The sequence below is a fragment of the Petaurus breviceps genome, unplaced genomic scaffold (assembly GCF_028583685.1).
Source record: "Petaurus breviceps papuanus isolate PSGF00001 unplaced genomic scaffold, PetGlider_PUasm1.0 90903, whole genome shotgun sequence".
NCBI lineage: Eukaryota > Metazoa > Chordata > Mammalia > Diprotodontia > Petauridae > Petaurus > Petaurus breviceps.
The window spans coordinates 2,654,444-2,668,286 of NW_027187376.1; the positions used below are offsets into that span (position 1 = coordinate 2,654,444).

The 13,843-nt window shown below is 46.7% G+C and overlaps 2 protein-coding genes across 6 annotated transcripts in view; both read right to left on the reverse strand.

Annotated features, from left to right (window-relative positions):
• Window positions 1-11,534, reverse strand: part of SMARCAL1 (SNF2 related chromatin remodeling annealing helicase 1) — a 90,942-nt gene extending 79,408 nt beyond the window's left edge. The window contains exons 1-6 of one of the 4 annotated variants that reach the window (XM_069075183.1): window positions 10,595-11,534; window positions 9,503-9,540; window positions 5,246-6,154; window positions 4,706-4,756; window positions 3,113-3,367; window positions 1,588-1,638 (exon numbers count right to left, since the gene is read on the reverse strand). In XM_069075183.1, coding sequence (XP_068931284.1) covers window positions 1,588-1,638; window positions 3,113-3,367; window positions 4,706-4,756; window positions 5,246-6,113 — 1,225 coding nt within the window. In that variant the 5' untranslated portion in view covers window positions 6,114-6,154; window positions 9,503-9,540; window positions 10,595-11,534. Of the gene's footprint in view, window positions 1-1,587; window positions 1,639-3,112; window positions 3,368-4,705; window positions 4,757-5,245; window positions 6,155-9,502; window positions 9,611-10,594 lie in introns of all 4 variants that reach the window. The other 3 variants (XM_069075184.1, XM_069075181.1, XM_069075182.1) reach the window with 3 other exon arrangements.
• Window positions 1-13,843, reverse strand: part of RPL37A (ribosomal protein L37a) — a 362,834-nt gene that overhangs the window by 103,250 nt on the left and 245,741 nt on the right. The window lies entirely within an intron of this gene.

The following is a 13,843-nucleotide window of genomic DNA, read 5'->3' on the forward strand; positions in this document are numbered from 1 at the left end:
TAAAAGATATGAGGGTCAGGGAGGTTCAAGAACTTCTGCATGGTCACATAGCTAAGCAAGGGGCAGAGATGAGAATAGAACCCAAGTTTGCCGATTCTGAATCCAGGATTGGTCCCATCTCCTCTTCTCTATTTTTTCTTTTTGGCTTTTTGGAGGGGGGAAGGCAGGGCAATTGGGGTTAAGTGACTTGCCCAAGGTCACACAGTTAGTAAGTGTTAAGTGTCTGAGGCTAGGTTTGAACTCAGGTCCTTCTGACTCCAGGGCCAGTGCTCTATTCACTGTGCCACCCAGCTGCCCCATCCTCTTTTCTTCTTGGTGAGAAGAAATAATAAGCTTTGGGACTGTATTCCCAGGGAAAGTTTTAGGTTTGGCCAAGCTCCCTCTAAGAGGCAAAATCAGCTCTCACTCCTACAGCCACATAGGGGCAAAATACAAAAATAAAGACAAACTGTAAATGACTTGTTCTCCTTGTAGCTAGTGACCTTTCCATCAGGAGCACCCCTACCCTACCTTCCCTAGCCTGGATGATTCCATGTCTGCCCTCCAAGATGGCCAAGGGCACTGGGAACAAATTCTCCATCTGGCGCATACTGTGAGCAATTCCTGAATGTAAGGCCTGAAAAGGCTCCCAACAGTTCACTTGAGAAAGCCTTTCACAGAAAGAGAAACCACAGCCTTCCTTGGTCAGCTGATAACTGGGTTTAATAGAATCATTGGATTTAGAGTTGGAAGGAAAGGTAGAGAGAATCCAAATCCCTCATGTTGCAAATGAAGAAACTTAGGCCCAGGGAAATTGAGACTTGCTCAAGATCACACATATAGGAATAGTGACTGATATTTACTTGAGCTTTTAAGGTTTACATTAAAAAAAAAAAGCCCTATGAGGTAGTACAAATATTTTTATCCTCATTTTACAGACGAGGAAACTGCGGCAGTGTGAAAACAACCTGTCTATGATCACACAGCTGGTAAGGAACAGAGCTGGTATTCTAAGCCAGCTTCTTGAACTCCAAATCCAAGGCCTTTCCCACCACAGCTATAGACAGCTCTGCCTCACTGAAATCCAATTCATGCACGTGTCAGGGCGTCATCCTCATGAGGTCCTTGGTCCTCTCTGAACAAGGAGGAACAATAAACAAAGAAGACATGCCCAAGCCCTGCCACTGGTGCATACGGTGAAGGTGTCTAAACTTCTCTGGCAGCCAAGACTGTCCAGCTTGCCTTGGGAATCTGACAACTACTTCCTGATCCTCACAGTGAAAAAAAAGAGCCTCTCTTTTCTAGTCACAGCTCCAAACAACCTCGGGTCGAACTCCAGTTTGGCTATTCCTTCCCTGAGACCTGACACCTGTAAATGAAGGGGATGGACTAGAGAGCCCCCGGGTCCCTCCCAGCTGTAAATCTATGATCCCAAGACACATACATGAGAGAAAGAAAAAAGCTGCCCCAGCTTCCCTTGCCCAGCACCCAGTGTCCTCAGTCAAGGATACCGAAGCAAGACAAATTAAACAACAAAAAACTAACAACTTTCAAACAGATTAATTGTGGTGCAACAATATTAAGTCAGCCACTTGGGCTAAGTCTCACTTAGTCTTTTGTGGTCTTCCAAATGAAAATTCCAGTTCCTGGTCTTCATATCTGTAAAAGAAAAAACAGGCAAAAGTCAAGGCCTCCCTGCCACACCCTTCAAAGCTTTCCCAGCTCGACCAGGATGCCCCTCCAAGGGCCAACCATGTTCCCAAAATGTTAGGGTGGGAATAAAGCTCCTAGTGGCTGATATCCCAAAGAAATCTTGGCTAAAACTGCCTGATCTTGGTCTTGATACCAATGAGGCCTTAGTGGTGAAACAAAGGAAGGTGAGGGAAGATCTGTGGTCAAAATAAAAGCACAGCCGCCTTGAAGAAACAAATAAGGAATGGTGAGCTGCGGGCTGCTGCGGTAAACAGCAAAAAGAAAAGGGACGGCATTCATGCGTGATGCCCTGAGATCTGACGAACATCTAAGGAATGCCTGCTGTTAAGTGCAAAAGTCCAAAGACACTCTTTGCAAATAGGAAACACAGGAAGGACTATTAATTTCAACAAGGATTTACTGAATACCTATTATGTTCAAGGTACTGTACTAGGTGCCGTGTGGTCTATTTTCGGCAATTCCAAAAAACAGCAATCACTGTAAGTAGCACCATTTCAAACACAAAAGACAGTGATCCAGGAAGATGATTCATGTTTGTCTTTCAAGGATAAACAAAAAACAAAACAAAACCCATGACTGAGCTGGGACTGCTGAATTAAAAATAAAAGCATCCTCTGAGCTATTGGAAAAGAATGAAGGCTCTTATTGGAGATGCCCTCAGACCCTCCTTTGAGGTACTTTATGAAAGCTGTTCATAAAGCCAGCCAATCTTCCCATTTCTATAGAATTCTTCACTCATTCACACAAACCAATGATCAAGCACTGGGTTAGGTCTGCTAGGTCACAAACACCCTTGTTGCTTTCCTGGTTTGCTTGTTTGCTGAATAAGGGGCTCTAACCCCTCTTTTCTCAGACAGGGAAGGAGACAAAGCCCTAGGAAAGCTAAGTGATTTTTAAAAGCCAATGGGTCCAAGCTGAGATGTCGGCCTAGAAGCCCAGGATTCTGGTGTCCTGTTTTTCTTCTTACAAGCCAAAAAACTGGCTGTGAAAACCAAGTACAGCTGATATTATTTAACCTATGGAAGGAGCTGCAGGAAGAATTAATTTATCTTCAAGTCTCTGAGGGATTAGACAAAGGATTGTAACCAGCTGTTCCCCAGTCCCACTGGGCCCAGATCCGGGGAGACTGGATGAAAAGGAAAGCCAGGGGGGATTTAGATGAGATCTAGACAAAGAGAGTCGGGAGACCATCCCACGTTCCTGAGGGAGGTTCCAGAGCTTACTTTCTGGGAGTTTCAAGAATACTCCAGGCTGCCCTACATATTCTCCACCTGGAATGATTTAAACAAGCCTTCCAGAAGGGAAAGAAGGTTCCAGCTGCCTGACATCTTGAGGACATTCAACGGGAGGGAAAGCCAGACTCAACAGAGGGGGCACACTCTACTACCTCCAGGTCACCTAATTAAAGCTGCAAACTTGCCATAGTTCCTGGAAGCCATCTGTTTAAATATCCCAATCACATCTTCGGCAAAGCCAATGTCTGCCTGGAAGCGAGTTCGGGAGATGAGCACACATTGGCCTTTGATGCTGCCAAGGCCCTTGCTGTGGGGTCGGAGCTGTTGTGGGGGTACTTCGCTGGCGGGCTCTGAGCCTGAAGACTTCAAGGCAGAAGCAGTGGTATCGAGTCCTTCCAGGGGTTGCAATGTGATTGTGCGAAGGTGCTGGACAGCTTTCACTGCAAGGGAAGAAACACTCCTGTAGCCAGCTCCTGAATAGCATAAGGAGGCTCTTAATATAATCAGACTAAGCAAGGAAGAGTGTCTTAGGGGAGAAAGGGAAGTGGGGTGACAATGAACCAAGGAGGAGCTGCTGGATGTATTTAACTAGATGGGCAAAAAAAGGAATTAATCACAAAAGCCTTCACTATGTGTCAAGCACTGTGTTAAGCACTAGGGATACAAACAGAAAAAAAGCTAGACTGTGCCAGTTCCCAAGAAGTTTACTTTCTAAATGGGCAGGTTCTGGGCAGATGCAAAGGTCCAGAAACCCTAAGGATGTTAGAGGTGGGATGAATTTGAACCCTGGCCCTGCACCCAGCAGACACACAGCAGGGCAGTCCTATGCAAGGGAGGATCAGGGATCCCTTTCTCATCTCCACTGTGCTCATTACTTAAGTGGCTGAGATGAGAGTACATGGAGGAAAAGACAGCAGATGGCAAGACCTAGCGGATCTTAGCAAGCCGCGATGGGGCCAATGGTCAGGCCTGATGGTCCTCCAACTCACCATAAGGAGCGGAGTTGTGGATTTCAAGCTCATTCAAACTCCATGAATAGTGAAGCAGCCCTGGCAAGGGGGCAGTTTAGGGAGGACGGGACCCTGTTGGAGACATCTCTCCCTTCTACTAGATAGGTGGGTTCTGGGCCAGGAATAGGGGATCAAGGGGGGAACGTAAAGAGTGATTTACCCAATTGTTGTTGCTGTTATTTGAACAGGACCATAACATTAAGGAGGTGATGTCATGACATGCAAGTGAGTTGGATTTAAGTGAGGGAGGGCTGTGCAAAGTCACCAGCCTCACTATCTCCTTCTGAGCCATTTGGGTCCAGTGGTAAGATAGATCAGGACAACAGGATATGGGCCCAGAATGCAGAGAGGGACCTTGGCCTTAAGGTCTTTAACAGGTCTCAGTTTGAGGCAAAGCCCATTCAGTGATTAAGCCTAAGAAATGAGGCAGAGGATGGCCTCTTTACCTAGTCCCCCCCAAAAAAAAATCCATCGGGGAGGGGAAGATCCTTAGAGTTTCTGGGCAAAACAGAAACAACTGCTACTTATATTCACTCTGAGCCAATCCATGCCCAAATAATGATCAAGTAGGGTTTGGCTTGGGACCTATTACTGGCAGACAAGCAGCTTTTGGATAGCACCTGAGGTCCCTGCCACATAGGGAGGGAAGGCGAACGAATGAATGATGCCAAGCACACCACCACATCTACAAATGATGACAGGGGACATCCGACAACTTCCAACACCAACGTCTCTCCAACAATCAAGGGCGATGACTGGTTTACTTACTTAGAGGCTTGTAGTCTTTCAGGCTGAAATCCCATGTTTTTGTAGCAGGGTCTGAAATGAAGCATAAACCACTTAATGGGACCATGATGAGGATAATTACTGTCATTACAATCATTTGTACTTACAAATAGCCTTTCAGCCAGAGTTCAAAATGCTTTACCAACGAGCTCTCTGGGTGAGTCACACACTATTGCTGAGAAGTGGAGAACAAATATACAGAGGGACAATTCTTGATTCTATATTTAGGATGAAGAAATACGACCAGGAAGAGGATGAGCTTTGTCTTGGACAGTAGAGCTGGGCCTAGAACCCAGACCTTCCAATTCCTTGGGCAGAGCTATTTTGTTAGATAACAAATTTGAAGGCTCATTAGGGAAATAATTCAGCCCATAAGGGACATGCCAAGGATGTAAAACTAGGAGGTTAATAGTAGGATGCGGGAAAGTTACAAACACTCTCTTGAGAGATGCAAGGAACAGCCAAAATGGTGGACGAATGAAAGGAAGCCCAACTGGAAAACAGGACAGGCAAGTCATTTACCATACTTTCTGCTGGGCAGACTCTTAAACACGGCAAGGAGCTCCGAATTATATCCAATCTCCACCTGGAAACGGCCTCCTCCCATCTTTGTGCATTTCCCTTTCTGAGAGCTGAATGCTTTCTGAGGAGAGGACTGAGAAGCCTGCTGAAGCTTTCCGTTCTTCTCATCAGGCTGGCCCCCTGAATCAGAAAAATTCTTATGGATGGAACTGGAGTGTCCATTTATTTCCTGACATTCAGGATGAGGGGTGTAGAATTTCATAGTGGCACTGAGCGACTGTCTACTTGGGTCATTCACTAGTCCAGAAGACACAGCCTGCAAATCCCATGAGTGCCCTGGCTCCCCCAAAGGTCCATGGATGGAGCTGGTCGAGGCTGCAGGCTTGGACTGGAGAGAGATGCATGTGAGACCCTGAGCTAGTTTGCCAGAATTCTGCTGGATGGGGTACTTAAGAGGGTCCTGTGCTAGAGGAGGAGAGATCTTACTGAAAGCCGCTGGACTTGAAACGTGGACTGGAGCGGCTGAACTGATCTTCTCTTGCCTCTGCGGCATTGCTGTCCTTGGTTCCAGCGCATCAGGATGAAAACCTGTGGAAACCTGGTGTGCCTTGACTTCGGTATATGAGACATGGGGACTCTGCTGACTGGTCCTAGCAGCATTGCAGCCTGGATGAGAAGACTCTCCTGCTAAGGTCTTTGGGCCACTCGGATGTCCATGACTGGGCTGGCAGACTGGCCCAGGGATGGCGGTGGCGCCTGACAAGGTGTTTTTACTTTGCTGGGCTAATTTCTCGGCTCTTCGAGCAAGAGCCTTCAGTCGATTCTCTTCTATCTTTTTCTTCTGCTCTTCAGTGAGTGCTGAAGACATCTTAACAGGACATTATGGTGGAGGGGAAGATGGAGAAAAACCTGTTGGAGGAAAAAGGATTCAAAAATAAGCATTAACCTTGTCCACCTGCCAGAAGCACGGTCTCTGTCTGAGGGATCTTGAAAGGAGCAGCAGGAACTGATAAACATTTCTTTTGGGACTCTAATGATGTATGTATGTATGACATAGGATCATACATTCTAGTGTGTGTATATGCTAGATTATAGAACAGGGGAAAGGAATAAGCATGTATTAAACACCTACTATGTATAGTATTTTACAGATTATTAACTCATTTGATCCTCACAACAACCATGGGGGGCAGGTGTTATTGTTGGCCTTACTTTACCATTGAGGAAACTGAGTCAGACAGAGGTTACTAAGTGCCTGAGGCTGGATTCGAACTCAGGACTTCCTGACTCCAGGCCCATTGCTCTAAACAGTACATACCTAGAGCTGCCTCATACAATGAAGAAACGGCACAAAGCACAAAAACTGTTCCACAGCCTAATGCTCTCCATCCTTCCAGCCTTCTGCCATATCACTCCCCTCCTTGCATATTGTTCCAGCCACACTGGACGGTGCTCTCCCCACCACCACCCCAAGGAAGCACTCACCACACTCTTAGACCCCCGAGGCTCCTCGGGAAATCTTCCCTGATGCCCTTGGGCTAACAAACTTTCCTTCAGAGCTTCCACAATTTATTTTGCAACTTTCCAATTGTTAGGAATAATTCATTTGGACCCCTGTTCTACTCCAATCGTTATTAGTCAGTTTGATATGATGACACTGATATAAGTTCTCTATATGAGGCCCTAGAAATGTGCGCTTCGATTGTTCAGTCACAGGAAGCTAAGTCGAGGCCCCCCAGCCTCATTTTTCCTCATCATGGTGACCCAGCCGGTGTGGCAGAAGTGACTCAATTACATGGGAAGTCTTCCGAATTCTTTGTTTCTCCAGACCACTCTCTCATCCAACATGAGCAGGTGAACATCTTATGAGCTTCTTATCTCACGATCACTTAGTCAGTGGAGATGCCCATGCTTCGCCCAATCTGAGGCTCAGCCCTCCCTCCCCCCACATGCCATTTCTAGCTGATGCATCACTTTTTAGCCCACAAAGCAAGATCTGTCAACCAATGGGATTCTGTACTTTGCATACCCTCATTAAAATGTTCAAGTATCAAACCTTATAAAAAAAGGCCCTGGAAAATGATGAGGAAGATCATTTTATAATTTAACCTTTAATAAAGTACCATTGGCTCAGTCTCCTTTATTTAAAGGTTGGATAATTTTACTCCCCACACAATGTAATACTATCTGTTCTGGTCATCTATATTTGTGTTCCACCCCTTCCTCAGCAGGCTGAAAGCTCCATGAAGACAGGGAAGGAGTCTAATCTAACTATCACACCTCCCCAGTACCTGGCCTTAAGCTTTGCATCCAATGTTTGCTGAATCACAAACCAAATCAATTGTTCTGAGACTCTAATGAGATAACTGATGGAACCCCTTCGCAAACTTTAAAAGCTCTTTGTAAATGTCAGTTAGGGAAATTCTTCCAAAGGCAGTGATCTGGCTCATTATCTTTGCAGTTCTGTTCCACAGAAGTTGGACTGCTAGCTGTTCTCCATGTGGGGCATAACACAACACGACATTGCACTCCCTGTCTCCCATCCCTGTGTCTCTGCACTAGTGGTCTGACATATTTGGAATGCACTCCTCCACTCTTGCTTGTGAAAAGCCTTCACAAAACAGCCAGGACACCAACTTCTATAGGAAGCCTCACCTGATATATGCCACACCTTTCCCCCCCCCTCCCCTCCCCCATTCAAATCAATTAACCACTGTCCACAGACTTCAATGAAATCCCCCTCCCAAACCCTCTCAGAGATTTCCCAGGCCAAGACACCAATCCCAGGCCACCACTCCCTAGAAATACCATGAGAACAAAGGACCAACAGCAGCTTCTGGGAGGCGCAGGCCTACTGCCCCCCTGGGGACCTAGGTGGGGAACCCAGTGCTTTCTTTCTGTTTTACTTTCTTTCTCTCTGTCCACATGGGGTTTCATACCCTTACCTGTGAATCTGCTCAATGGAATACACGTTTTGATCACTGAAACCTTGAAAGATACCTTGAGGTTTACTGGCTAGATTTTTTTCTTAAGGACCAAGCCTTAAAACCCAAATCACTCTGGCTCTCACTGATTGACCAACAACAGGTCCCAGGCCACGCCCCTCTTGGGTTCTTTGTTCAGGTCCTGATTGACTCAGAGTAAATAGCAATTGTTTCTGTTTTGCCCAGAAAGCCAGAGGATCTTCCCCTCCCAGATCTATTATTTATTTATTTATTTTTGGCTAGGTAAAGAGGCCATTCTCTGCCTCTTAGTTTCTTAGTTTCTTACGTAGCCTTAATCACTGAACGGGCATCACCTCTGTCAGACCTTATCTTATGAAGGCCAAGGTGTCCCACTGAACCCGGGGCCATCTCCAGTTGTCCTGATCTATATTCACTGAACCCAGATGTCTCTGAAGGAGAAAGTGAGGCTGGTGACTTTGCCCTCCTTTTGGTGACAGCCCTCCCTCACTTAAATTCAATTCACACAAGTCATGGCTTCACCTCCCAGACATCCTGGAGAAGGAAGGAGAAGGAAGGACAAACCACCACCACCACTGCGGGAATGTAAGGTCTTTGAAGACAAACACTATCTTTGTGTTTTTGGACTCCCAAGACTTTGTGCTACATCTGGCACCAAGTGCTAAATAAATTCTTTCTCATTCATTCACGATTTCAACTCATTCATGTTATCGTCTTGCTTCAGTAGCAAGATCATCCTGGCTTTTTAAAGCCTGTGACTAGTACACAGCAGATGCTTAATAAAGGCTGGATGAATTGCATTCCCTTAATCTACTTTCGGCCCTGGGGAAGTTGGGCTACATGACAGAGACCAGATAAGGAGAAAGAAGGCATTTTAAGAGATTAGACTGAAATAGCTGAAAAGACAACACACACCCCGGTGTAACATCTGCTGAAAAAGCCTGTTTCCAACCTAGAGGAGCCAAAAATAAATGAGCATCGAGATCAATTACAGACGAAATTAACACATCCTCATTCAATCCTTTCAACATCAGGCCTGGCTAAGTAAATCAGCTCTGCAGGTGGCCTCGGGCTGGTCAACATACAAAGCGGCTTAGACCCTGTCCTAGAGCCGGAGGGGAAGCACCAGCCTGAGGGGTTCTGCAGAGCCCTGGGTAATGGTGCCAGGGGCCTGATTCATGGACACCACAGCAGCAAAGCTCTGAGGGCATCTCAAGAGTCAAGCCACAGTCCTCTCTGCCTACAGGAGCCAGTGTTTCCCCAGTGGGCACCTGTGGCCAGAAAAAGAACCTACCTGAGGGTGAGAAGCCACGACCTCCGTCCAGCACGGCTCTGTGGCCAACGGCACACATCCACATGTGAAGAGGAAAATGAGATGGGTTTTACAGAGCCAGACTTGTGCCTCGAGGACGCCAAAGGAGAGGGACTGGGTTTCTCATTTGCAAAGCAGGCTACTTTTTGTTTCGTACCAGTCTCCAGCACCTGAACTCTACCCTTCCTCCAATCCCCAACTCTCATTTCATGGTTTAGTTTTAATCTCCCATCTTCCCAACTGTATAATATGCCTTGGTCTCAGAGTCAAGGGACCTAGATGCAAGTCCTCCCACTTATGCTCACAATTTTAAAGGGGAAGACGTTACAATCTGTGTCACCTTGGACAAGTCATTTCCCCAAATGTTGTAAATTCTTCAAAGACAAGTATTATATGTCTCAGGTGAATTCTATAATCACTTCCTATCTGGGTAAGCCACTTAACCTCTGGGCCTGTTTCCTAATTTGTAAAATGAGAGGGTTGGAATATGTAACTCTCCTAAGGTTTTTTCAGTGGGGGATGTTATCATTCTATGGGGTCATATGACTTGTCTATTATTAGCACAGTCTCATCTATCTCGAATTGGAAGGAGTCTCAATTCCTCATTTTACAAATGAAGAAACTGTGGACCAGAGAGCCTGTAACTTGCCCAAGGTCACACAGCAATTAAGTGGCAGATTTAGGATTTGAACTCTGGTCCCATGCCAGGACACCTCCAAGGATCCTACAGCAAACTAGCGCAGTGGCCCGCAGCAGTCCCACTGGAGGGCAGTCCTTTGGCGGGGACGCTTAGAGACCCGACTCCCGCTACTCCTCCCCCAGCTAGGAGTCCGTCCAGACTCTTCCCGTCCCCCCCCCCCATCCCCAGCCCCTCTTTGGACTCAACCTCTCTCCGCTCCCCCCCTCCCCCGCAGTTGGTCCAGTCCACTCTCCACTTCCCACACCCTCCTCTCTTGGGTGGGTCTAGAATGATATTATATCCGGTGTCTGACCCCGCTACTGGCTCGTAGCCTGAAGTCCCCCATCACCCCCAGCCCCTCCCCAAATTAGGCCTGGCCTTCAAACACTCGATACCTGGTGCTGAGCTTCACCGCTTCGTTACGGCAGGTGCCCAACTTCGCGGCTCCATCACGGCAGGTGCCCAACTTCTTCCACTCACTCACCCCGACGCCATACAGATCCCCAAACCCATCTGCCCGCCGTGCGCAGTGAGTGTCCGCAGAACTACGCTTCCCAGGAGCCAGCACGGCCCCGACACGTAGGCTAACTGTGGGAGCGACGCTTCACGAGAATGGGAGGCTTCCAGGCAAGGAACTCTGGGATTTGTGGTTCTGCGCTGCTAGGCGGGAGATGGGAGCGGCGTCCCGGTAGGGGGCGGGGCAGTGTTGCGTCTTGGGAGTTGTAGTTCATACAATTTGAAACTCGGAGCTAGGAAGCTTTGGAGTTCCTAACCATCCTAGGCTCCCAGCATGGTGCCCTGGAGACTTCTAAATGGAGACTTTGATTTGTTACCAATAAATCCACTATATGTCACACCCTGGTTAATTTAGGGGTGCGTTAGATTTAGAGTCAAAGGATCTTTTTTTCATATCCCATTGCACTGATTCCTTCCTGGGCAAAATGCACTTAAACTCTCCGGTCCTCAGTTTCCTCATTTGTAAAGTAAGGAGGTTGAACCTATGAGGTCCCTTCCAGCTCTAAATCTGCGATGCTCCGGGTAAGACAGGCACTTAAGGATCAGAGGCTCATAAATTCGGAGTTGGAAGGGACCCTCATTTTACAGATGGGGAAACTGAGCCCTGAGACGTTTGGTGGTTTGCCCAAGGTCTTGCAGGTGTAAGCGGTAGGGTAGAGCCAGGATGGCACCCAGAGCCCTCGCATTCCAGACCCACTGAAGCACTCTGCCTCTTCATTAAAGGTCTTCCAAAGAGGGGTTCCGCCGTGGCTGACTTGGTCACTCATCCCCAGGTCCTTCATGTTTCCTGGTCCTCATGGATCTGTCTCATGTTGATTTCTGCCCCCCCCCCCCCCCCCCCCCCCGCCCCCCCCCCCCCCCCCCCCCCAACCCTCAGGTTCCCACAGCTTCCTAGAACTGGCCCAGCTGAAGGGAGCAGTTTACAGGCTCCATCCACTATGCCCTCTAACCTTTCTAAAGAAGAAAGCTCTCCCATCATCATTTGTTTAACTTCCTAAAATGTCGATATGAATGAAGGCAGCTAATGTTCCTAGGGTTTTAAATGACATTTTATTAGTATATGTAGGAAATCTTTTTCATCGATAATTTCTTTGTCCCCACCCCATATGTAATTATTCTTCACAGAATAGAAATAAAAAGGGAAATAAAATTAAGCTACTTAGAAAGAAGCTGGGAATTAGGACATAAAGATATTACAATTCAGCGGAGTCAAAATGGCAGAGTAGAAGCCCGCGGCTCCGGCTTCCACCTTCCCCAATCCATGTAAAAAGGGGACTCTGAACAAACTTTGGAGCTGCAGAACCCACAAAATAACACAGAGAAGCTAACCTCCCGCTGAGGACAGCCCAGCAGGCCGGCAGGAATTGGCCAGCGCAGAGCTCTGAGAGCCAAGGCTTTAGCCCATCACCAAGGCTTTAGCCCCAGGGCGGGCCTGACCAGCCCCCGGCCAGAGGGACTACAGATCAGCAGCAGCTGTGGCCTTTTCCAGATTTATCAACACATAGATGTGAAGAACAAAGTGAGAGGTCAGTGCAGTCTGGACTTTGGGACCCAGTAAGTGGGAGTGCATGGCTTTTCCCCCCGGGGGTGAGAAGCCACTGAGACTCCAGCACAGCCATCCAGCACCACCACGTGGCAGCTTCAGCTCCTGGCCTGCAGAGTATAGGGGGACCAAGCACCTCAGACCAAGTCTGAGGGGTAATTACTCTTGCTTTAACCTGCTTGGATCTGGATTGCAGTCTGGGGTGGAGGTCCTGGGGTGTGTGTCCAGCTTGCCAGAGCGTGTGGAGACCTCAGAGAGGGCACCCATCCAATACCTCCGGCAGCTGAGAAAACCTCAGCGATTGGGACGAAAGCTCCCATGTCTAGTGGCAGAGTCCTACTGTGGCAAAAAGCCCAGGGGTCAAGTGACTGAGGGGAGACATGACCAGGCAAAGGAAACAAAGCAGACCCATTAGACTCCTATTTTGGAGACCAAAAGGAGCAAAGCATGGAACAGGAGGAAGACAGTGAAGTCAGAACTCCTGTACCAAAAGCTTCAAAGGAAAATACGAGCTGGTTACAGGCCATAGAAGCAGATAAGAGAAGTGGGGGAAAAATCAGGAAGAGAAATGAGAACAATGCAAGAAAATTATGAAATGAGAATCAACAGCCTGACTGAGGAAAATAATACCTTAAAAAATAGACTAACTCAAATGGCAAAAGAGGCTCAAAAAGGCAATGAGGACAAGAATGCCTTAAAAAGTCGAATTTTCCAGATGGAAAAAGAATCTCAAAAGCTCAAGGAGGAGAATCATTGCTTCAGAATTAGATTGGAGCAAATGGAAGCTAATGACTTTATGAGAAATCAAGATGCTGTTAAACAGATCCAAACAAATGAAACAATAGAAGGCAATGTGAAATATCTCATGGGAAAAACCACTGACGTGGAAAATAGATCCAGGAGAGATGATTTAAAAATTATTGGACTACCTGAAAGCCATGATCAAAGTAAGAACCTAGAAATAATCCTCGAGGAAGTTCTCAAAGAAAACTGCCCTGATGTTTTAGAACCAGAGGGCAAAATAGAGGTTGAAAGAATCCGCCGATCACCCCCTGAAAAAGATCCCAAAAAGAAAACTCCTAGGAATAGTATAGCCAGGTTCTGGAATTCCCAGATCAAGGAGAGAATATTACAAGCAGCCTGGAAGAAACAATTTGAATATTGTGGAAACATAATCAGGATAACCCAGGATCTGGCAGCTTCTACACTGAGGGATCGAAGGGCTTAGAATATGATATTCCAGAGGGCTAAGGAGCTGGGATTAAAACCAAGAGTCACCTACCCAGCAAAACGGAGTATCATGTTTCAGGGGAAAATATGGTCATTCAGTGGAATAGAGGACTTTCAAGCATTCTTGCTGAAAAAACCAGAGTTGAATAGAAAATTTGATATTCAGATACAAGAAGCAAGATAAGCATGAGAAGGTAAACAGGGAAAAGAAATCATAAGGAACTTATCAAAATTGAACTATTAACACACCTACATGGAAAAATAATAATTGTTACTTATGAAACTTTTCTCAGTAGTTGAAGGGAATGGACATATATATATATATATATATATATATATATATATATATATATAT